Here is a 26,188-nt window from a genome sequence, read left to right on the forward strand (position 1 = left end):
CTTAATGAACTCTTCTTCCAGGCCCGTAGGTGTTTGGTATAATGTGGTTGTACTACACTTACTGTCTTTGTGAAGTGTTGCCAAGCTAAATGATACAATGTGCTTATACCACTCTGCCAGCTCTGAGGGAAGCTGTGGCAGAGATGCGAAGTAGGTTCAGGGGCTTCCCTGACAACCTGACTTGTTTGTTGGTCTTTGCATAAATGCTGCAGAATACCAAATGATCCCCAGCTTTGCCATTCTGAACAGCCTATGAGAGAAGTTAGCTAGGAAACAACAGTTAAGTCCTCTGGTGTTTCACCCAGCAATTCCTAAATGGCTGAATTCTCATCCCTGAGCAAAGCTTTTCTCCATCTAGACAAATAAACAAACAACTGGGAAAATGCATGAAGAACAATTGTTTTGAAATGTTTCACACCTGAAAATAATGGACTCCTCTTATGTGAATTCCCTTTTTTTTTAAAGTATTCTTCCCCTGCTGTAAGTGTTTAGGTTATGGAAACAGCTGTTCAACCCCTTTCCTGATGCAGTTTTTCTTGTAAGAACTCCATTATGTTTTAGGCTCAAATCTGTTTACACAATTTGCTGTCTGTGTTTTTTTTTCCCCCAGAGACTAGTTATCAGTGTGATTTTTTTTTTTTTAGATGTCTAACTTGTGCTAGGATTATTATTATTCTTCAGGTTTCATAACAAATCTCATGTAATCATATGTAAAGACTTCCAGATTAGATCACCAAGATGTGTTGGATTCCCATCTCAACTTGCACTATTATAAATGTTGTGTTTGATAACAAGGTTAAGGAACTCGTTCAGTGCTTGAAAACATGCAGTATTGTACAAGAAGTGCCAGGTGTTTTATTGAGACAAGGGGTTACTTTCCATGGTATGAATTTAGGAGTAGAATACATTAGTGGCGCATTTTTCAATGCGTCTGTATGCTTTGAATCCATTCACTTTGGTATTATTCTGACACATTTTGTTTAATCTTCAGTTTATAAAGCACTATTTATTCTAAAAAGACTTTACTAACTATAAAGAAATCACTTGATTCAGGACAGGAATCCATGCATCTGGAGGAAAGGTAAGTACTAACAGCATCCAGCAATGTTACACAGCAATTCAGAACAAGCAGGAAGGATGAAACCTGTGCAGTGTAGTAGATAATGGTCTGCACTGGAAACTGGGAAGCTTGGATCTTTAGCCCAGCTGTGCCATGGACCTATATGACATGAGCAGACTTGCTGAATCTCTCTCTGCCTTTGTTTTCCTTGCCTGCTCCCAGAGTAATGTTTCCCTGATCTCATTTGGGCCCTACAGAAGTTACTGTAATGCTAATATATAATAACTTGAAGACAAATGTAGCTGGACTGAATGCAATTGCTAACTTCAATTAGACAACTAAACTTCAATTAGAAAGCTAATCTAAATCTAACCTCAATTAGATTTTTAGCCAAAACCTAGCACTTCTATCCTTATTTTATTGAACAGTGGTATGAGACTTGTAATGACTCCAAGCACTAAGGAAGTTTTGCTTCTCATCAGGAAGATGATGTTGGCAGAAGTTCATCACTCACTGCCATTCTGCTAAAGAAGGAAGGGTTACTTCAGTATTAATTGAAGGAGAGAATCTATGAATTGGGGCATTCTTGTGACCCAGACATCAAGTGTCTGATCTAGCAGATTACAACTGATATTTTGTATTGTCTTTTAATGTCCATTCCCTCAACTTAAGTTGGTATTTAGTGGCAAAATTATAAAATTGTATTTACTAAGTATTAGCTGTAAAAACTATGTTGGCTTCAACACATCAGACCCATTTTAGATGGACTTAGCTGTGCTTTTTCTGCCAGTAGGTAGGGTGATCCATCTGTAGCTTGACCTGCTCTTAACTTTGTACAAATACAGTTACAATACTGGGTGACAATGATTTTTGATAAATGGTATTTTAGATTGCATCTTACATCCCAAAGCACTTGGTGGATTAAAATTGATGTAGAAACCATAAACAAATTGTGTAACTGGCTACTGCAAGATGCAAAACACCACTCAACCATTTAAGACGAGAAGAGATGCTTTATCGGGGGGCTAGCAGCTGGCAAAAAAAGTCTTGAGCTGTACCTAATATCTAACTCTTTTCACTTTTCACGATACTTACGCTAACTTTCTGCTCTGCACTGTGCTGAATCCAGCAAAGGAACAGCTCCTGCTGATTCCGCCTCCATCACCAGGTGAAACAAATGTGAGTTTTACCGACATGGTTGCAAGTCAGTAAGTCTGTCCCCTTCTGAAATAGAGAAAAAGCAAATGAATTAAAACCTGCTTGGCAATTCAGGCTTGAACAATGCCGAACTGCAGGGAAAAGAAAGCTCTAAACAATACAACAGGCACTAGACTGGCTAGAGGAAAAGAGCTGTCTGCTAAACACGTTTTCTCTGTTTCCAGCCACAACATAATTAATCAGCAACCAAGTCATCGGAAATAAAATCTCTCATGTCCTCATGTATTTGCTGATCTGTTTTGCAAACGCACAGTCTCCCCCTGCAAAAAGCTGAGTACTCTTAACTCCTGCAGAAGTAAATGGGACTTGAGGGTTCTCAGTGCCTTGCAAAATAGGACCTTGTCTTACAGTGTGGATTGGCCTTGGTGCTGAAGGAGGCATTCAAGTCAACCCATTATATTTCAAGTCCATCTGGGATGCCTGAAAGTAACTGGTCCCCAATTATACAAATATGTCCTTTACATCAACTTCCTGCATGTGGGCAAAGTATCACTAAAGTGAACAGGGATTTGTAAATGAGCAGGGGGACACCAAAAGCAACCAAAATCCTAGTTCTGTTCTTGGTGTGAAAGCACAAAGCAGAACTTCTTGTTCCAGTAGTAAAACTTGGGCTATCTCCCTGCTAACTAGAAGAATTTCTCTCCAATTTCACTTCTGTTTCCTATCAGTCAGACTCTTTTGTTTCTTGAAGAATTGTGTTCTCTGCTCTGTGTGTGTGTGTGTGTGTGTGTGTGTGTGTGTGTGTGTAATTCATGCTATAATAAAAGTAACAGACACATCCCACAAAGCAGCTGTAGAAAATCATTCGAGGCATTTGATATACAGAAGAATTCCCCTCCCGCCCCCTACAAACTAGTGTAATGTAAACACCACATCCAGCAGTTCTGCTTTCATTTTTTTTTTTAAGGATGCCAAAAAGAGGGTCAAACCCTCTCCATTTTTACTCACTCCTTGTTCAGGAAAACTCTTACTGATCTCAGTGAGTTTGTCTGAATGAAGCATGAGGTCTGAAGTATCCCCTCCTGTACAGATACCTGTGTAAGTGGAGAACTCTGCAAGGGGAGGGAAGTAGCATGTGTCTTGCATTATGGGACAAACTCCAGAATCCAGAAGATCCCCCATGACTAGTGGAGATCCTGGAACTGAAAAGAATCAAGGGGCATGCAGACCTTGTTCCTCTGTACTGTCTTGCCATCGCTAAACTGGTTTAACGCCCTGGTCCAATTGATAGAGACTTGATCCGGCTTCTATTTCTGGCTCTACCATTGATTTCCAGTGCCAGTTTAGCAGAAGTAGCAGTATCAAGTTGCATTAGTTCACGTAACCATGAGCAGAGGTATTTTCTGCACACTTGAATTTTAATGAGAACTGAACACCAAGCACTGACCTGCAGCTTTTCAGTTATTTCCCTATACAGATTAGTTTGGAGACTTCCAGTTCTCTGCAGGGAGCACCGGCTGGTCTGGACTTTGAGGAGGTCACAAGTACATCAATGGAAAGCAGATTAAATGTTTCAGAGCAAGATTTACAAGGCAGGATGTGAAACCAAAGAGTTCCCTGCTCTGCAAGGGTTTGTCTATGCCTCTGCAGTGGCAGGTCCCCAGAATGGTGGAGCTGAGTATGTCTGGTTCACCCAAGTACGTGCTCAACTAAGAGAAGCTGCTCTGGGCTTGCTGCCAGCAGCTCTCAAACCCACCAGAGACCGAGGGCTTGAACATAGGTGCTAGATATAAGCCCAGAGCAACCTGTTCAGCTCTGCAGATTCACATGGGCAAGATGTGTGCTTCCCCAGCCTCACTGGGGCATGCTGCCACTGCGGTATGAACAACCACAGTCATTTAAAGCAAAAAGGCCAGGGTGTCCCATACACTTCCCATAGCCAGCAGTGGCACCCTTAAGTATGCCATGCTGCTTTGCACAGCCTCCCACCTAAACTGAAGCAGATCAGCATGCCTGCATGGGCTAATTAGCATAAGATCAGGCTGTCACAGTCACTGCGGTGCTAATTAGTCTGCCCAAAGCACCATACAAATGTAGCTATGGTGCTTCTGGTTTGGAAGGCAGCCCACACAAAATAGCACTACATACATGAGAATGCAGCTGCCTGGCATAACATGTTTCATGTGTAGAGATGGCTACAGTACATGGAATACACAAGATCTCCAAGGTTCTGGACCACTTTCTGCTGAATCAATGGAAACATGTTTCCTTAAGGGTGTCTCAACCAGTTTTCAGCTTCTCTTGCTGAGAAGGGTTGTCACTAATGAGATTGGGTATGCCTAGGCAGACTGGTCATACTCCTCAACACATTTAAAGCTGCAGAACCTTTTCTATTCTTGCCTGCATTTTTCAGATGCTTGTAACTTTGTGAACAATCCCCCATCCACATGATAATTAGCTTGAAGTAAACAAGCAATTTACTGAGAAATGTCATTGCATAACAAGTCATTAAAGGAAGAAACACAGAGAATGGCCTTGTGGTTATTGACCGCAGACCCCATGAAAGTTGGGCTGGATTCCTGGCTCTATTCCCTTGCTGTCCAGGCTGCAAGTCCTTATAAGAGGGCAGAGGGAGTAAAGATGAGACTCTTAAACTATTTTACCACGACTCCTATATCTGATATAGAAGTGGCAGTAAGGAGCTCTCAAAATGAGACTCTCAGTCTTTGGAGGATGGATATAAGAAATCATGGACAAAACTAGGGAGGACCTTGAGTTGAAGAGAGGACAACAGGTTCTACAAGTCCCTGTGCAAGGCTAAGGGAAGACAGCAGGTTATACAAGTCTTTATTTGCAAGACTAAGGCCAATATTAAAAAGGGTTAAGATGTTTCAACCTTGCAGACTCCCATATCTCATTTGGTGACAAAACTAAACTGCTCTCCAGAAAATCACAGGGCATGATTTAATGGATCTAATTAACATGATGTTAATTGGCTCCAACTCTGTTGTTATGCTGCAGTAACATGAGTGTAGCAAAGAGGAGAACTGGGCCTCATGTCTTTGAGGTTTAGTTCGGCCCTTAAAGGAATGCTGTCAGGTTTGTTTAAATTCATATAGGATCAATCCTCAGCTTCACTGAGTGTCCTATTAGTCATAACATTTCAGGTTAAGTTACAAAGCCATTCATAGGCAGATTTGAAAAACAGAAGCTTTTCTCATCAGAATGGAGGGAAACTAAAAAAAAATAACCTTGGAAAAGGCATTGTCAAAAGGATTATCTTTTTTCTTTTACCAACTTTGAAATAGCTGTTGATAAATTCAACCAGGCCAGATAAAAGTGAAATATCATTTCATAGTACAATGGAAACAATTTACTAGTTTGGGGTGCCCACCCAGAGACCTCATAACACTAAGTTCACACTTTTGACTACAAGGCCTTAAGTAGGATACCACAATAGCATCTTCTTAGAAGGAAGGATTTGTAAACAGTTTTTTAAAAAGAGGTTCATGGAGCTTTACTTGCCAGCGTCTCTGTATGAAAGTGCTGAAAAACATCACAACTGCTCCTGAAGAAAAGCATCTGGCCACATCTTCCATTTGACTCTTTCTTTAAGTAGGGGAAAATCAGATAAAGATCTCCAGCAAAATATAGCTGAATTCTATCTTCCAATCTGGTAATCTCTGTTCTGTGGGTCAGTGGGTGGGTCTCAAATATTGGGGTTTACCAGTGGGATTCAGAGGCATCTCCCCCAAACCTACCATTCCCAGAAAACAAGCGCTGTGAAGACAACAGCTGTCTGGAGCCTGACAGAAATAGAATACTAAATATCAGACCAAATTTAAGGTGCCTGATGCTGGGAAATACATAAAGGATCAGGGAACCATTGGGCTGACAGAAAAGAGAAGAGGTTTGTCAAAAGTATCCAGTTTTTGGGGCTCTTATGCAAACCTCCAAACTCAGTCTAATGTTATCGTGCATGTGCCTTTGCTGGACTGACATTCCAATTCCCACCCCCACTAAAAATTGTTTTTGACTTAGGGGACTAAAATTCATTTGTCCCAATGTCAACGATTTAAAAATGCCCTGAAGACATGTTAACATTTTACCTGCTGCATACTCAAATATCCAGCCATTATGCAGCAGTGTATACTAAAAAACTCAAATTGCTTGTGCTACTTAATATGTTAGTATTAGGTTATTCTACAGGCTAAACCAACCTCATCCCCCACAAACAAAAACCTGGTGTCTGTTTTTGTTTATGCTCAAACTTTTCCAAGGCCAGCCACATATGTAACTGTTTCTGAACATAATAGTTTCAACAATTTTATGAGGAAAATATGACTCACTGACTTCTTACAAAATATTTCGGCTGATGTTTTGTCCATTACACTAATACTTCTGTTTTTTTAAATGTCTCCAAAAAGTTTACTTACACATACTAAACTATCCCATGAGAAATATTTAGTGCCTGTATAAAGTAGTAAAGCATCCCATTTGTGAATGATCCATTAATTGAGAGACCCACACCTGCTTCCACTTACTGTAAATAACTGTAAATGAAATTTGCTTCTTGCAATGAATTGTAGAAACTTTTACCAATGCTTCTGTATTGACCTACCCATATCAGGTGGCTACACATCCAGTTGCAGCAAAATGTGGACTCATCTGTCTACAGCTGTGAAGTATTATGCACAAAAATTAGGGGTGCACTGATTTTTTTGGCCGATATGATAGCTAATGATTAGCCCACCATATTGGCTGATGCTGATCCAATACCTCATATTTAATAATAGTGCAAGGCATTTTGAACTACTGGCATAAATAAACTTGTTTTTGTTTTGCATTTTTAACACACGTATGCCTCCTGCCTGCTCTGGCCCTCTATAAGGAAGGTAGTGACTGCCTTATTCCCATGCATGTTGCACTCTCCTACCTGCAGCCCTGCTCCCTGCACAGCCCATGCTGCCATCCAGGCAGGCAGGGTGGACCCTCATGCAGACAGCGGTGCTTGGTGCATTCGGAGCCCCAGAGCACACTGCTGCCTTAGCACCAGTGGAACCTGCGCAGCTGAGCTCCTGCAGCAGCTGGGGAGAAGCTACTTTTGCAAAGGCATCTGGTGCCCGGCGGAGCACAATGTCCCTCCCATGGCATCTTACCCTGCCTGCACACAGCCCAATGTCTCCATAGCAGCTCTGGTGCTTTGCCAAGGCAGCGGCAGCAGCAGCAGCAGCAGCAGCAGCAGCAGGAGGAGCTGGTAATGGTCCCTTTGCCTCTAAGCACAGCACCCTGAGACCATTCCCCAGCGTCCCCTCCCACTGCTCACCTGTAGTCTGCTGCAGGCTCAGGCCAGCAGCAGGGCACGGGGATTGGACTACACTCCCCAAGATATTTTGGCCATGCAAGCATAATTATTGACTACAATGACCAAAAACAGCTGGTAGTGTCATTTCTCCTTTTATCAGTGCTGATTCGATAGCTGACCCATATATCAGTGCACCCATAACAAAAATGGAAGCCAAGCTGAGGTCAAGCTTAATATCTAATGCCTGTCTTAGTCATCCAAGTTCCGTTATAGACAAAGAACATAGTCTGTCACCCGTACATAATGTTACAATAGGAGACTTGGGCATTGGACAGAGCTGTGATATTGCATTCCCGGCTTGTTCTGCTTCTTACTTTGGATGCCAACTTTGATAAACTAATTACACCTTAGCACTGTTTTTTTAGTTCTGCATAGATCATGTAAACTTGCTCTATAGTGTTTGATATCTGTCCACTTTATCGTTCTTCATTATCGTCATTATTGTTTTACTACTACTACGACTACTACTACCAATAAATTAATTTGGCTTTAGCTGCATTGTATTGCCATTGACTAATCTGTCATAATCATTTATTTTGATTTGTGAAAGCCAAAGGGAGTTGATTAAATTGTGGAAGACAAAATAAAAACCTTTTTAGTTGCCCACTTTAGGTATGCTTAACACTTTAAATCTGGGATGGTGGCCCTGATTCAGGAACCAGATCTGCCAATCCCCGTGTCCATCTGGGCCTTTGCTAAAATCAGTAGAAGTCCATGTGGATTTGATTACAGGGCCCTAATTTGGAACATGTGTCATTTTAAAAGATGGTTTTAGAATGTTTATGCTTACTCCACATAAATCACATAAATGGATTGTTAACAGGAATCGTTTCTACATCATCTCAGGCCAAACTCAAACTCAGTTGTTAGAAACAACCAAAATGAAGTAAAAAGCATGACTAAGTGAATATCATAGCATGCTTGTACCTTTTGGTAAAATCAGATCTACGCTAAAAAAAGATTGCCAGTGTAACCATACCAATGAAAGCATACTAGTGCATCTTCCTAGTGTAGACACAGCCTCTACTAGTACAAATGTGCAATTGTTGGTATATGAGTAAAATAAGCTATATCACAAAAGGATTTTTGCCAGTTAAACTGCCTCTATACTACTGCTGATAGAAAAATGTTGTAAAAAAATCTCTCATCCTTAATTGACATTATATTACCAACAAAAGTTTCTGTTGTAAACCAAAAGTTGCAAACAGGTGCTAAGTTTTACTGCCATCACATGTATATGATCAAAGTTTCCCCCACACACCCTTTCAATGGAATTAAACAACATTTCTACAGAGATCACAGGTCTGAACTACTGCAGTCTCCACTGGCCTACTGAATACAGAATCAGGCTATACATATGAATTCCTGTATTAAGGCCACTGTTGCAACCCTACGAGATATAAGAAACACCACTGAAGCCTATGTGACTACTGACATATGACAGCTGTAGAACTTAGCCCCTATTATATTGAAGGCACAATAAAAGAGGTCAATATTACAATGAATTAACTGTCCATCTCATGTACATTATAGTGTTAAATCCACTGGGAAAGTACACACAGTATTTAATCTTTGCTCTCAGGCATTCTTTTGAGAGACCACTGACCTCAGTAGCAATGTCGTCTTAACTTGATACTTCACCAGATAAACATTCTAAATTTAAAAAAAAATAGCTTTTTAACATTTTTTCCTTTTTAACATTTTTTTAACATTCTAACCCAGTCATTGCAATTATACTGCTAATGTCAGAACTATGAGCCATTCCTCTAGTTATTTAGAACTAAAAAGGCCACTTTAAACCCTGGAGTCAGAAAGTCTCCTTTTTGATACTTTTTCTCTGGCCTTTTTCATACCGTTGCATATACCACATACAAATAGATTTGCATTTCTCAAATGTACCTTTTCCCTCGGAAATTTACAAAAGAAAAAGAGATGCAGAACAATCTAGGAAGGCTACACACAATTCAGCCTTAATCCAGGAAGTCTGATATCTAGATACCCTTCTCTGGGAACTGAGGCCTGTCTCTTGCTGGCAGGCACAGCATGTAACCAAGCCTCCCAAGAAAGCTAGGGATGAGCCATTCTAATTAGAAAGGTTCATTAAGCAATGTATTTGACATTTCCTTTGTTGTTGTTTTGCTTTTAATTAAAAGCTCCTAAGGAGGGATTTTCAAAAGATAGCCTAGGGGAGCAGAGTTAGTCCAATTCTGAGAGCCTCTGAAAATTGCCCATCCCCTTCCCTCCCCCCAGTCCACTGCCTACCATTTTACAACTCACTTGTAAAATCCTAAGGGCCAAATTTTACCTCTTCCCCTTTGCATCTTTCCTGCCTCACCCCACGGGTGTCCTCCAGGAGCATAAGAAATGTAGCCAGCTGAACTGGCACAGTGTGCTATGCACAATGTTGGGGGGCCTGTAAGGGTCTTCATCTCCTGTGCTCAGCAACAGGGCTAAGAAGCCATTTGAAGGGGAAAAAAGTGTCCATTGGATCCATGAATGAACAAATTCACAAGCCAATTGCCACTTCCCACCTATGTGACAGAGGCTACTGTACTTCTGAGACTGTACAGTAGCGGTTACAGGGCAAGTCTGCTACAGCCTGAAGGAAAGATTTTGTTTCTCTATACATGTACACACATGCCCCTTTGCACTTTTCTGTGTAGGTGCAGATTGGGTGGCCTCTCTAATGGACTTCCAGGTATAGGGTAACATTTCCAAAGCACGTAAGTACTTTAGGAGCCAAAATCCCATTTTCAAAAATTACTTGGAGAGTTCAGATTCACAACTATGTTTAGGTGTCTACATCCTATGTATACACCTCATTCCCATTGATTTCAGTGGATTCTGGACACTGAGATACAAATTCTCACAGATTTTCAGTGAGACTGGCTCAAAAGAGCCTATATATTTTGAAAAATAATATTTACTCCTCTAAGTCACCTAGCAGGCACTCTTGAAAAAACTGACCATAAGATATACTAAAATCTTAAATATATATATATATTCAAAATTAAATGTCTGAAAACCTCTGTCCTCTTCACATGCCTTTGAGCCAGGTTTAAAAACACACTATATTCATTTCCTGTACAGCTTTGCTCCACCCACACTGCCTGGCTTGATTTGAAGCCGCTTCAAAAAAACCCTTACATAGCTTCCATGAGTAAAGCGCAGGAATCTGCATTTACCCTGCAAACAGCCCTCTCAGTTTTCCTCCTTGTGTTTGGGACATGAGATACAACCCACTCTTGCAGGAAAATTACAAGCCATAAACTTGGGACTGGATCTGCAAGAACAGTTAAGACCTATGTCTCCGGTACTGTACTGTACTTCAAATTGTTACTTTACTGGCCTCAGTTTAGGTATAGGGGGCCAAATTTTACTCAATGATACCAGCATGAATCCAGAATAGGTTAATCAGAGTCAGCTTACTCCAGATTCATCCCCGACTGCAGTTTGGCTGACATGTGGATAGTGACCTGGAAACTATTTGGAGGTGGGGATAGTTTTGGGGTCTTCTTTTAAACTCCCCCTAGTGGCTCAAAGTATTAGACAAGTGAAACACAAAGGAGACTTTGTTACATACAGCAGGCTGCTGTAATGTTCCCACTTAGTCCAGCCAGACTGCTAGCTGGAATCAAGGTAGACAGTAAATCCTACTGTAATTTTGAAGGTACTCAGGGAATACTGTAGCCATAATAGAGGAGCAGGGTTTGCATTTAAGCAAAAGCCTTAATTCCCTTCACAGTACATAACAGATTTATGAAGCCACATGGTAAGTTGCTTCATCCAACATGTGGGCTTCTTCATGCCAGCCTACATCATAGGTCTGCCAGTGCCTGGGAGCAAGCCAATGCCCTGCCTTAAATTTTGTTTTCCTCTTCACGGAAAGGCACAGAACAATCTGTCCATTATCAGCTGATTTATGAGCTCAGAGCCTGCTGCTCCCTCCTCTGGTTTCAATTTCAAACTTGATGACAAACTTTAAAGCCTGAATCAGAGATTCTGGAATGCGGCAGGCTCCACACGCTAGCCTAACTCAGTTTGTTCAGCTTTGGCAGAATCTGAAACTGCAGTTAGCTGGATCCTAATGAATACTTTAAAAAAATCCTAACAAGAGAAGAAGCAGATGGTGTTGAGAAAGTGAAGTATTTACAAGTGACAAGTAGGCCCTTCCACTTCTGGCAAAGGAAAATTTGCCTAGCACCAAGGAGCAATTCCTACCAGCCTTACCCTTGATAGACTCCCTCTTGTAATTTAGGAAACCCTGATCATCTCTCCACCCTCTTTTGTAAGACACTTCTCTTCTCCCCACTCATCCCAGTGCATGCCTGCAAAGTGCCAGCTTCGCACGTGAGATCTTGTCTCCCTCTGTTGGCTAGCTCTTGGGACCATCACAGTATGCTGCTAGCTCAGCACTCTAGGAGCTCTCTTATAGCTCAGCTAGGAAAGCTCTGCATTTTGGCTGCTGACATTTCAATCCTTGCCAAAAGCCATTGTAATATACTTATGTGCCCATGGTATATTACACATGGCTTTATGCTTCAGCCAAAGTTGACAGTAATCCCACAGTGGTAATGGAGTTTGATGTTCAATAGCATGCGAGATACCTCGCAGTATCTCCAAGGGGCCAGGCCTGGAATTGCAATGTACCGGAATGTTTGCTAGGGCACATTTCTGGCAGCAGCAGCAGGAGTCGTCATGCTTCTCATTAGTCCTCCAATCATTAACTGGCCCTCCTGGCTGAAGACTAAGCCACAAAGTCAGCTCTATATGAAACTGCAGTCATAATCCCCCAGTATCCCTGGACACTGCTGTTCACTCAAAAATAATGGGCTTGTGATCAAGAAGCGCTCTGCAGAGAGGAAATTAATGCAAAACATCATGTAATGGTGAATGGAGTTACTCTATAACTTCTCTTTAGAGAGACAATTGTTATATTCTAAAGGTAACACTGTTTATTTTGGGCATAATTCAGCAAGGTGCTGAGTGCAGGGAGCCAGCATTTTCAAGAATGATACTGAGTGCCTGGCCTGTATTTCAGAAAGTGCTGAAAACGCATTCCAGTAAAATCAGGTCCATTTAAGGCTGGTCAAGTTGGGCAACCAAAAGTTGACATTTCCAAACTTGGAACAGTTTGGCTAGGGTGAATTTAGTTTAGTATCTGGTGAGACAAGCTTGAAGTGCTGTATTTTCTAATAAATGAAGGGTGGATAGGCACAGGAGCTTGTGGAACAGTCTTAGTCTCTGCCACTATACTCTCTAGAACTTTGACCCTCTATTTTAACCCAAGTGCACTCCATGACTACACTTCTTGTAGGGAAAATCAAAGATCTCTGCCAATATATAAGTGACCTTATGTCTCTCCCCCTGCTCATTTCTACCACACCACAATGTTGGTTCTGACCATTCCTAACAACATACTTTTTACATTTCTAGTTCACAATCTCTTGGTCTGTTACTCTCTGATTTTATTTGATTTGTATTAGCATTTTAATGAGGTGAACTTTACACAGGCCCACTTCAGTTCCTATAAACTCTTGGTTTTAAATGGACAGATTTAAAGATTTTGCAGGGGACGGGGGAAGGGAGTTACTAACCACACAACGGTACTTAGAAACAGATGTTTTACCCCCTTTAAACTAAACTAATGAGAGCAGGAGTATGAGAAGACTAGGCCAAATTACGATATGCAAAAGCTGTGTCCAGGGTTTGAAATGTTGAAAGCCATATAAGCATGATGGTGCGTCCAGATTTGAGAGACATTCTCAGCTGATGCAAACTGTCATAGCTCCATCTGACTTTAGCCACATCCAGATGAACACGCATGTTCAGTTTGTGGTCCTGCAGACCCGTCTGCAGTTCTGCAAACTGCACGCACCACACATGCAGGCATTCACTGTACTGCTAATTTACAGTATGGTGGGTTTTTGACACTGGGAGATCCTGGTGCCAAAAAAACTTATAACACAAAAAAGCTGAGCAGGGCCCATGGCGGCAATGTGCGCTGCCCAAAACTCGAGCCTGGCCAGCCAGAGCCATACTCCAGCTGCCAACCAGGCTCCATGTGTCTGGATCACCGAGGTTGGAGCCCCGGGAGGCTCAGGGCCCCAGGTAAGGCTCCTAGGGCTAGCACCTCTGCTGGCCCCAGCCTCCCCTACCTCACCTGGGACAACTTGCTGCATAGCAGAGCATGCCTGCACATGAGTTCCCCAGGGACAAGTAGCAGTGACACAAATATGTCCCACTGCTCCTTGTCCCCAGGGAAATGCATGTGCATGCTCGTCTGGATGCGCTCTTTGCGAATCTGCTCCTATGAGTCCTAGTCCACATCTCAGCTGCAGGAACAGAATCTATAAATAACAGGGACTAGCCGCTGTGAACTTTAAAGTCTAGTTGCCTAACTTAGATGAGGATCCCACTGGAATATCATATGTGAATAAGGGAAGCAAGATTTGATCTTGGATGGGGAATATCAGTTCAGCTGAATAGCTGATCAGTTTAGATCTAGTCAGATCTTCAGTGGATGTAAACTGGCATCATTCTATTGAAATGAATGGAGATGCACTGATTTACACCAGCCAAGGATCTTTTTCTGTCTGGTTTGCATTTAGCAGGCAACCCCCCCCCACCCCCGCTTCTAAATCCGATTTTTCAAGGCTTCTGCATTACAGAAACCAGACAGATCATCTAGGGTCAGAAGCAATGAAAATTCTAACCCCCTGTGGAAATGTGGCCAAATGTAAAATTCTTTAAACTACTTCTGTGCATCAATTTGGTCATAAAATATAAAACATTTTCTGATGCTAATATAGAAACAGATAAGGTTTCCAGGATCACTATTTTCCTGCTCAGTCCTGCGCCATCAAAGTCACTGGGAGTTTTGCCATAACTTCAGTGGGAGGAGGAACAAGTTCTTTATAATCATGATTTGGCCAGAACTCTGGAAAAATGCATTAGTTACAGCTTTCTATAGACTAGATGCATCAAGGTTTTTCCTCTGGTTCATAGCTTAAATCCTCCATAAAATCTATTCAGGATTTGTCTTTATAAAGTTTTTATTGACCTGTTTTGTAATACTACAGCCTAGGACACTGGCAAGAAATGGTGCCTGCCTCACTAGAACATTCAAGCAGCAAAAAAAAAAAAAAAAAATCTTATGCTGTATTAAAATGTAAGGCTTTGTGAAAGCAAGTCATGACATGGGGAGGAAACAGTGTCTAGCACAATGAGGCCCTGGTCCCTTTAGAACTACCATAATATAAATTTTTAATAATAAAAATAAACATTGGCTGATTCAAACCTCTCTTCTTTTAAAGCTTACTGTTGTGATGAATGTAGCGAAATCAGACCCTCTTCACAGAATACTTATGTACAAGCAATCCAAGCAAAACAAAATGCAAATAATTATATCTTAAATGTTAAATACGCTGTAACAGTGAGCCCAGGGCTCTCTGTTCCTTTAAGAGGAGAAGCAGCCCAGCCAGAGAGCTCTGCAAGCTAGGCAGGAGACAGCAGCTGCTGGTTGCTGGGGCAACAGGGACAGTGGAGCAATTGCAGCCAGCCCAGGCAGTTACCTGACTGGATGTAAGCAGGGCCCTGGGAGCATATAAGCCCAAGGCTGGGGCTAGCAGAGGAGTCTGTCCCTGGCTGCCACAGGGGAAGGAACTGCCCAGGGATACTGGGTTGCCCATTTGCTGCCTGTAGAAACACTGAGGCTTGGGGAGCTCAAAAGGAGCCTATGCCAGGAGGCACACTGGCACAAGGGGAAAAAAAAGGTTTGCCCTCTTCAAGGGACAGAGGGCTGCTTTCTCTGTTGTTGCTTATGTTACAGCCCAGGGGGTTATGATTTATATTACTGTTTTACCCATGGCTTGGGATGAGGCTGGAAGGGGAGCTAAAGAAGCCTCATTAGTGCCCAGAGGGCACTTGACTGCTTTGAGCCCTGCCAAGGGCAAGCTCAGGGCTTGAGCCCTTATTAAGCTGAGAGTGGCACCAGAGAGGGCGCAGCCACAGAGGGGCCAGGGGCCTAGCAGACAAGGGCCAAGGGCCCGCTGACTAAAAGGGACAAAAAAAGCTAGTGCCTCAAAGCCAGGTCCAATTCAGTGGGCCTAAACTAGAAGGCCCGCAAGATTAAAAGGGCAAAGGCCAAGGAGGCCAAAGCCCCAAAAGAGGAAACGACATACTGGTAACAGCAGCAAGGCATGGGGCATGGTAAAAGGGAGGATTTGGAGCCAAGCAATTAGCACTTAAGGCTTTGGCGCTCTACTGGGCACAGTTAACTACAGAAGCCCAGCCAAGGGCTTGGGACCAGTGGGACTGAGGCCTAGCGAAGCCCTGTGGGCAGCCTCTCTATTAACTTATATTTCCATCAAGGCATGGCAGAAAAGACAGGACAGTGCCCTAGGGGCAGACCAGGGCACAGCTGCAGAGCCACCAGGGGGCATCACGGCCACCTGTGGGACCCTGATGTGTTACAAACACTCAACAAGAACTCAAAGCACAATAGCTCAGGAAGCAGATGGAAGAATCCTATGTAGCAGGATACATGTGGTGGAACTGGTTTTTTTGCCAGTAGTCAAATAACAAGTAATCTAAAGAGCAACAGCTTCCTCTTTTTTTCTTTATGAAGTAAAATGACCTGAAAGATTTGCTTAAATACAGTGTTATTCTGCTCTTTATTTTAAACTAGGAATTCAGTTCTTGTCTACTTGTTCTTCCTGGAAGATATTTTGGATGATTTAAGACACTGTAAGAATAAGACAACTGAAGTTCCAAAAGAATACAATCAAAAGAGCTGTGATGAGAGGCTCAGTCTTCTTAAAAATGTTGGGGTTGGATGTTTCTTTCTGTTTGCTCCTACTTAAATATCTCAGAATCAGTTGGAAGAAAAGACCTGTGTGAACAATTCGATAATACCCTTTGCCTATTCAATTAAAGACTGAGAAAGTTCCAAAAACTAATTATCTAGTCCTCCAAGGAATTCCTTAGTAAACCATAAAGGAGAAAATATGAAGGAAAAAAACAAGCAAAGAAAAAGGCAACACACACATGTTATTTAAAAAAACCTTTTAGAACTTGTTCATGCCTCATGGAGAAGCAAAACTGGCTGCAAGCTGTTTTTTTTTTTCTTTTTTTTTCTTCTATACAGATTCTCTTTAAAAAACAGAGAACTGGTAATTAGTTCATAAACTATCATTTTAGACCTACTAAACTGGTGAAGTATGGACTTTCTTGGGGTCACTAACCACTGTGACATGAGACTGGACTAGAAGGAAGGAACTGACATTACAGTCCCAAGTCAGCCAGCCCATACTTTTCTAGTTATCAGTGACCAACACTGGCAAGGCATCTTTTGGAGATAATATGTTCACAGAAATGTCAGGCTCTTCTAACTTCTTTATCAGCGTAAATCACCCCAGACACCTTTCAAGTGATGAGTCACTCTGAGCACAGGAGAGTTACTTATAGAAAAAGAAGAAAGGAACATAACTAGAAGTGCTGAGCAGAGGTAAATGGTGTGCTTCTCAGCAGTGGAACCAATGGGGATCAAACCACTTATGGTACTTGTATGAAAAGCTAAATTAATTTTAAGATACCTTAAACTATTATGGATATAATCAACTTCTACTGCAAAAGGAACTTATTTAAAATCAGCCTTCGATTCCATGCACAAAGTTAACCGTGCCTTAGACCAAAGTTCTTCAAAGATTATGAACTCAGTTATTCACTCCCTGAAAAATCAAAACACTTGTTGCAACCAAGTCATAGTATGATTGTTGTTCATTTGCTGTTTATTTAGCTTTCCAAGGCTCTTTTCTTAGAGTTACAGGGAGTCTACACTAAAGAGGCTTTCCTGGTATAGTTATATTAGTAAAATAGTAACAACAAAGCCCTAGAGGGAAGATAAGACTGATCTCTTTTGCCAACATATTTAAATCACCTCCCTAAAAATATAAGTCATCCTGGCAAAAGGACTTTTCCAGCTATAAGCTGTGTCTACACAGTACATTTTGCTAGTAGCGCTATGTTAATTAGAGGTATAATCTTTCATATTTATAACAGACATAGCTATGTTTGAGAATATCATAATATGGTTCTGTTGTACATCTACTATAGGAAGTCTTATTGCTTTAATAATACTACCATGGTTTTGAAAGGCACCAGTAATCTGCTGATTACAATACTAGGATAGTTAAAGTGATAACCATCCCTACAACAAATGATAAAGATATTAGGAAGCAACCATTGATCCTCTGGATCATGGTGTACACATAAGAGATCTAGTCAGATGCCTGATGAATCTGCTTGTGGCTGACAAGCCCAATTCAAGAGTAATGCAGCTTGTTCCAAGTTTCACAAATACATACATTGTCTGTGTTAGAGTCCAAGTTTAGAGCACACTGCTTTTTCTCTCTCTCCCTCTTTGCTCTGGATCAAAGCTGCTTCATGTTGAGCTGCGCCCAGTGCCAGATGTTCCCTCCAGTTCGGATGAGATTCTGCACATTCTTCCTAGCTTTCTACGTTAATATTGAATGACTTTGAGTCATTTTTGCACACACTGTGGTACTGCCATAGGGGGTGACCCTGCTTTCTAGAAGCATCTTGAATCTCACTATATAAGATATTCTTGGGGATATGTTCTCCTCCCATTCTCTTGACATGGCCAATCCAATCACAACCTTCTCTTCTTGGTAATGGTTTCTAAGTGTGTCAGTCCTGCACACTCCAGTACCTCTGTATCTAGTATTTTGTCTTCCCGCTTTATTTTCAGGATCTTGCACAGACTTCTCATGTGAAAGCTGTTCAGTCTCTTGACATGCCTAGAAAATGTAGTCCATGTTTCTGAACCATAAAGCACACGTTTCTTAGATTCACATTTTCACCTTAGCTGATGGTTTGCTGTTATTCCATGCACACTTCTGTAGTGGTCCAAAATTCTGATCTACTTTTCCAATTCTGTTAGTCAGTTCAGCCTAAATGTCAAGAGTCCTGCTGACTGTAGAACCCAAGTAGCAAAGGCTGTCAATGACACCAACAGATTTATCCTCCAGAGTGATGTCAGGTATTAGTTCTTCCACCCCTTGGTACATAATCACAGTTTTCATGAGACTAATTGCCATCCTGAAGGTCTTACGTGACTCAAAAAATCTGTCCCAGAGATCATGTAGGGAAGATTTAATGTAGGCAACCAAGGCTGTGTCAGCCATAAGCAGGAAATCTCTCAGAACTAGTTCTTTCACCTTGGTTTTTGTTTTAAACCATGCAATGTTGAACAAGCCTCCATCCAGTCAGACTTGAAGATAAATGCCATCATTGCTGTTCTTGAACACAAGAAGTAGGAATAAAAAGTAGACGTTAAAAAGCACAGGGGCTAAGACCCATCCCTATTTCACCCCGTTGTTGATGTCAAAGGTGTTTGATTCTTTGTTTTCATATCCTACAGGTGCCTTCATACCTTGATGTAATGAGCAAATGATGTTCAACAGTTTGGGGTTCAACCCAGTTTCTTCAGAACAGTAAAAAGGCCCTGTCTGTTGACTACACTGAAAGCCTTCATCAGATCAATGAGGGCTATGTACAGTGGTATTAATTTTTCTCTATACTTCTCTTGCAGTTGCTTGACCAAAAATATCATCTCAGTGGTGGTATGAGAATGCAAGTAATGGTATACGATGTGGGTGAAATTTGGACACAGTTATACCAATACAGCTGTGTTGCACACTTGTAGAGTAAAATTGTCTCTCCCTGAGCAGAGCAAGCTATACTGGTAAAAGCGGACTTTTGATGTCTAGAGCTTTTGTTGGCATAGCCATTGGCTGATAATGCCTCTTCACAGTCCATGACCAACATGGCTTCCAAGTAAGGAAAAAAATTAACAAGCAACCAACAACTCATACATAGTAAATATATACTAATTATACAATAAATATGTTCTTATTCTTTGAAAAAATGCAAAGATGAGTGCAGATAACACTCTCTTTGTAGCTTCTTTTCCAGTATACCACAGCACTACAGCAATATGTACTTTACTTACAAATCCTAGTGGCTGAAGTACATGGAAAAACTAGTCTTGGGGATCTGAGCTCCTTCTCTATTTGCAGCATGCTATTTGGGCCAGAGGGGAAATCAGTTCTGCTTCTAACAAGCCTCTGCATCCTCATTCAGCATCCTTTATATGTGCAACCTTGTACGCAAAATGTACATACAGTACTAAACTGATGTATGCTGAGTTTAAAAAACCCAAACACAAAGTTGCATTACTTTAATTTAAGCAATTTAACATTATTCCTTTAGTGATATCAGAACTCCATGTGTAGACTAGGGCTTAGGCTTACTGTCACACACAATTACCCAATTTGTATCCACCCTCCCAAAAACTGCTCATACAACTCCATATGCATTTTGTATGTCATTGTGTGTCAAATCTTTTTGAAATTGTGGCTTATTTCAAGTCTGCAGATCTCATAAAACAAATCCTTTTTTATAATCTGGACTGACCTTTTAAACTTTTTGGTACAATTTCAATTATGGAACATAAACATTGCAGAAAGTTTGTGCACAGATAAGAAAAAGGTTACTTATATTGTATTTCACTTGCACTAATGGAAATGTAAACTTTTTCATGCTAAAACTAAAGTGGTAAATTTTAGTCTTTCAACACACTGAGCTCTTTCAATTGCTCTCCTGTTTGTTTTATCTGTCCAGCCCCTGTGTTGGGGAATGGATTTTCTCCCTCAAGCCCCGGCAATTCAATTAATAAAGCAAGAGGTTATGTAAGTGCAAAGAAAATTATAGAAAAAATGTAAGTGAAAGGCATTTGTTTTTTAAAAAGTACATGAATAACTGAAAAGTGGTTAAACTGATGTTGTCCAAACTTTCTAAATATATTCAACTTTGAGTTGAAAGCAATCACAAGAAATTTCAGGCCCAAATTTCTGAGAAAATTGTGAGCATCTGTAAAAAAAATTCAAAAGAGGATTTAATTATAGTGTCTGCACGGGAATGCTCTAACATGTGCACATAGTCTAGTCTATCCACGAATGGACTCAAACAAAAGGAATATGAAAAAAATGAGTGGGAAGTCTGAATCTGCTTTTAAACTTCAGGACTGCAAACAACACCTGAACCAACAGTGTTGATACCAGTACCTCTAGTATGCTGAGGAATAACACAGCTGAATGCAAATTCAAATTGTACACCCTAAATTCATGTGTAATCTCTTCGGACACCAGTTTTAGGCCAATCTTTATATTCCTTGCATGTCTAAAGCTCCCACTGAAGACAATGGAATTTTAGCCTGAATTAGGAAGACAAAGTCATTTCTTATCTTTATGACAGACTATGTCCTGATCTATGCAACTTGCCAAAGTTAAAGTGGGTAACACAGTATATGACCCAATATCAAAAATGACAGAGACCAGAAAATGAGTCATGGAGGAAACTTAAATGATGCAGGACTTTTTGTACTGCGCATGTGTGTGTGAGAGATGGAAATTCTGATTCTGACATTCTTATTCCTGATACAAATAATTTTTAATTACAAAATAAGTGGACCCCAACTATGCATCAAATGGAACAAATCTGGGTAATAAAATGCCTGACATCCCCAAAATCCCTGTTTTGTTATAAGAGTAAAATAAAATTAATGTTAAATTCCATAGGGAAAGGTAAACAAAATGAATTAATAAATGGAATAAACTATTCTGAATGGAATATAAGACTTTCTGAATGTAAAACCAAGTCCTCACCAGAAAGCATTTATTCACAAAGATACTTTGGTTGACATCCTAGCCTTCCTGAAGTCATTGAGAGTTTTAACAGTGATTAGCATCTAGCTTCAGGAATGGCAAGGTACAGGGAAGCTTCCCAGCTGCATAACTAGGAGGCTTGCAAAGTTGTCAGAGAGCAAGGCCTTCCAAACACTTGAATGGCAAAGAATTATGGGGACTAACGAGCTGTTTCTATTGGTCCTTGGTCTGTTAACAAATGTCTCTGACTCTTCACCTCGATCTGTGCTAGAATCTTTTGCTGTCAAATAGGAGTTGATTTTATGGCATGTCTATAAGGGCAAAAGCCCTAATGCAGATCCAGTTTTTCAGCATAGAAGTGTTTTTGCCAGGATAACTTATTTTGCTCAGATGATCACTGACTGTAAGCCATACAAGCAATAGCACTTTTTCCAAATATAAGACACATCTACATTTGAAAGTGTCCAATATAGCTATACTAGCAAGTTTATTCTAGGGCAGACCTAGTGTTCCTGGCTGTTTTCTGTGCTGTCATAACCTAGTCAATGTTCTTGCTGTCTTCATGGCATGTTAAAACCATGGGATATGGTTAAAACTGTTGCACTTTGCTCAAACAGATGCACTTGCAGTAGCAAAGAGAAGTACTGTACAGGTTGTATAAAGCAGTCTGTTGTAACTACACAGCAGAACCATGCTAACACGCATCAGCAGCACAGGACCTCCAGCTACATATATATTCACGTTTTCCCATGCAAGATTATACAAAGAGATTTTACCATATACATTCTCTCTTTTCATCGACATGTCAACTGTTGTAGGTTAGAATGTGTTAGTAATTGTCAGCATCAAAATCTGGAATAATTCTATCTAGTCAGATACGTTTCTTCACTTTCAAAGAAACAGCTCTTACTTAAAATTGCTTCCAAAGCATGTTGTGAGTGGGATTGAATAAATCAGCTAGCAAAATGCATAACTTAAAAAAAAATTCTAAAACCCAGTCAGGATTTAATAAAAATGTCTCTGAGGTACATAAATCATGTCCCTAATAGAGTATTTTTCAATTTCCAATCCTGCATGGAGAATCTTAAAATGCTAACAGATGTAGGAAAGGAGAAGTACAATTCCCTCTATTCTGTCTACACATATACACACATACATGCACACACACAAAGAAAACAACAACAGACTCTAAAATATGAATATTGCTTTTATATTTACCACTATAAAGACAATTCACTTGAAAGTCTTTCTCTCTCTAAATTGTTTCTGTGGTAACACATCTGGTGCAGTAACTCTGGGCCAGAACCTTAACTATCTTGGAACAAGTGAGTTATGTTGTTGTTATTGTCTGCAAGAATGTGAAGCACAGATAGATCTGCATACCCATGATCATGCAACCCCTGCACAGCCTGGCAGAATATGTGCTATTGACTCTTATACTCAGTGATAAACTATCAGCTGAAGGTATTTCTATGATCATTAGGGAAAAAAATAACTCTTGAAATTGCACTCGTTATGCATCTGTATTTTTAAATCAAATGAAGAACATTTCACCATCACTGTATGTAGTGTGTGGAAAAATGGAAGAAATCCTCAGCTGAGAGAAATAAGGATCATTTCTAGATCACAGATCCAACTCTCCCTGTATAATGGAGAAACTAATAATAGTTAGTACTTATTATCATCTAAGTGCTATATAAACACTGTCTAACCTTTACCACATTGCAAAATTATCACCATTCTCCTGAGGTGAAACCAGAGACACTTCTCTAAGGCCAAAACCATCAAAAATGCCCACTAATTTAGGTGCTTCCATTTTTGGTTACCCATCTTGAAATGCATAGCACATGATTTTCTGAGTTACCAAGGACCTAAAGGTCTCCTTGACTTTAACTGCAGTTGTGGTTACCTAGCAACATAAGCTTGTTCCTTGAATATCTCAGATGGGTCAGTCAGAAATTGAGGCACACCAATTTACTGACCGCTTTGGAATATTGTAGCTGGAACAATATATTTAAAGTTATATGGAGAGAAAAGGACAAAAACAGGAGCAGAATCCAGTAGTCCTGACTCCCAGTTCATTTAAATGACAAGTGAAAAGTTGCTTTGTTTTAACAGCTGACCTAGAATCTGAAAGTCAAGACAGGCCATGACCAGATGTATATTTGAAGTGCTCTGAATTCTGCTTCATTTTGGAGTGCTGCAGTGCTGCACTGATATATGACTACCTGCCACTGCAGTGATTCAAAATAGCCATGACAGCATGCAATGGTAGTCCTCTCTAGACAAGGGGTTGCTCAGTCCTCCAGAATCTCCCAGTGCTCCACTCACACTCCCCAGGGTGGACAACCAAAGAGTGCTCTCCTGTGCACTTAACAGTTATTGGTAGCCTCCAAAGCCCAAAAGACATGTAAGAAATCCACGCAAGGAATCGCTCTCTCCAGCCTTCCCCTTCTCCTAGCCCCAAAAATAGGTAACTATCTATTGATCTATAAATATAGGTATATATAAGTATACTTATATCTATTGATCTGTATACTTCTATATAGCTATATCTATATAGCTATAACCCAATGAGGCCTATGAGAGATATTGTCAAGGTGAAATTGAGATAGACACCTCAAAGTAAAATGACATCAGTTGGAAACGTATTGTAGTGCAACAGCTGGAACAGAAACCATGGTGCTTTACCTTAACTCACTTGCTTAAAACTGAGTTGCAGGAGTTAAAAAACAGTGTGAATATATTTTTCCCATTCCACTGAGCATATCAGTGTTGAACACATGGAAAGAGCATATCTGATGAATGGGAAGGTGCCATTTTATAGTTATTTTTATGCACTTTAAGTTCTCTGTAAAACAGATTTACCTAATTTGAAACAGATGAACCTACTTCTTATTCAGTTAACATACAGACTGGACCTGTGATCTATGGTTATATCATTTCCAGTAATAGTGATAAAGAAAATAGAATGGTCTTGGGGTCTTCCACAATCACTAATAGTCAAACTCAGTAACTGGTTGAAAATCAGTTATTTCCCTTAAAGGCATCTTCCACAGAAATCATGGCCACAGACCTTTTCTCTTGAAGAAGTATAAGTTTTAACAAACCTGTACTCAGGGAAAATAATTGGCAACAGAAATGGAAAAGTTAGAAAGAGAGGATAAAAGCTGGTATTTTAGCAATAGGCCCAGATGTCCCTCCTGAGCTGTTGGCGGTGCTGTTTTCAAATCAGAATTAAACCTAGGACCCAGAGCACCTGAAGTCATTAAAGATCTGCTCATGTTCTTTGCAGGACTTGCTGTCTGTGTAACTTTGTGTTGTCATCAGCCCATCATCATCCCAACTCCAGTATTGGCCAAATTACAATTTGGATAATTGCATTCTGCTTGCTCCCTTCATTTTGGCTTTTTGACTAAATCACAGATGTATAATAAATTTATATTGTACGCTTTATTTATTCATATTTTATACATAAAATATCTCCTCTCCTTCCAGTCTCTCCCTCTCTCCATTAGCTCCATCTAAACAGTATCATTAATTACTCTCCTTGAGTCCCTTTCCCACAGGGCTCACATTTCCAGTAAGCTGTCCTCCCCATGGGCTGGACCTGGCCTTCCTTTTTGTCTTTAAAATACCTACCAAGTTCTGTTTCAAGGGGCTAGCTCTTATATTTACAAAGTGATGAGTTCAGGTGAAAAATGGGATGAGGTTGGTGGATTCATTGGCCATTGACCACTGCCCCTTGTGGAGGGAGTACTCTATAAGAGTAGGGGTGTCAAAGTCACATGGGCCCCCAAGCCAGATCTGGACCATGGGGGCTCCTCACAGGTTGGACAGGAACCACGAGGAGCCTTGCGGGCCAGATCTGGCAACAGCACTGGTAATGGGGCAAGTGGTGGCAGGCCATAAATAGGATCAACTACATCGCTAAACCTACATGAGTGTACAAGTTGTTCTCGGAGTCACACTCTACTAGACAGCACTAGTAGACCCTTTATAAATAGACCCTTTATAAAACAGCCTATGTTTGGTGTGAAATATCTCTCAGGGTGAATTTTACTCAGTTCACTTCCCTTCTACATAACCCTCCTTTGCCCGCTTATCATTACTGCTTTATCCACATCACCCAAGACTGACAACTATTACAATATTTCCTAGCTGGCTGGTGAGAAAACAGGCTCGAAAAGAAGCCGGCTTATTTCTAGCCACGCCGTGGCAGATGCAAGAGCGGCAGTCCCACGCTCTTCCCCCACACCACATCCATCTTTCTGCTTTCCCAATTCTGTGGAGCGTCCTTCCTGGACGAACAATTCAATTTCCATCTGGCCCCATTGACTGGACACGCGGGTTTAAAGGCGCACTCAACAGTGTCAGAAGCAGAATGGACCCCCACTGATGAGCCAATACAACATCATCCCCTTGCAGTCAAAGAGAGGATTTTAAAAGGGTAACCAGCCTCAGCAAACCCCGCAGTGCCTGCTTTTCCACCTGCTCCAGAGACGACCCCCCCCTCCCCCCGCCAGTCCTATTTGAACGCTCCGGCAACTTGGGTCTAGCTCGACCCCAGAAGCAGCAGCATCGCTCGGCGGTGCCTGTGCATCCGGGGCAGCTTGCACCCCCGTAGGATCGCCTGCGCCTGGGACCCGCTCCGGGCCGGCTGCCGCCACCCTCCAGCCCCGGCCCCGCGCCGCCGGGCACCGCACTCACCCCGGGCTCGTCCCACGCGGCTCTGCCCTGCTCTCCGCGGCGAGGTGCCTCCTACCTGCCCGCGCTGCGGGGCGGGCCGGCGGGGAGGGAGGAAGGGAGGGAGGAGGCGGCCCGGGATACAGAGAGGGAGAGAGGTGAGTGGGTCCA

General features: G+C 41.4%; 1 protein-coding gene across 2 annotated transcripts in view; it reads right to left on the bottom strand.

Annotated features, from left to right (window-relative positions):
- The window catches only part of FAM65C (family with sequence similarity 65 member C), a 72,850-nt gene that overhangs the window by 35,472 nt on the left and 11,190 nt on the right, over positions 1-26,188 (bottom strand). The window contains exons 1-2 of one of the 2 annotated variants that reach the window (XM_019548116.1): positions 26,042-26,138; positions 2,156-2,284 (exon numbers count right to left, since the gene is read on the bottom strand). In XM_019548116.1, coding sequence (XP_019403661.1) covers positions 2,156-2,256 — 101 coding nt within the window. In that variant the 5' untranslated portion in view covers positions 2,257-2,284; positions 26,042-26,138. Of the gene's footprint in view, positions 1-2,155; positions 2,285-26,041; positions 26,139-26,188 lie in introns of those variants that run through there. The other variant, XM_019548117.1, reaches the window with a different exon arrangement.

This window comes from Crocodylus porosus, unplaced genomic scaffold (genome assembly GCF_001723895.1).
Source record: "Crocodylus porosus isolate Cpor-Errol unplaced genomic scaffold, CroPor_comp1, whole genome shotgun sequence".
NCBI classification, from domain to species: Eukaryota; Metazoa; Chordata; order Crocodylia; family Crocodylidae; genus Crocodylus; species Crocodylus porosus.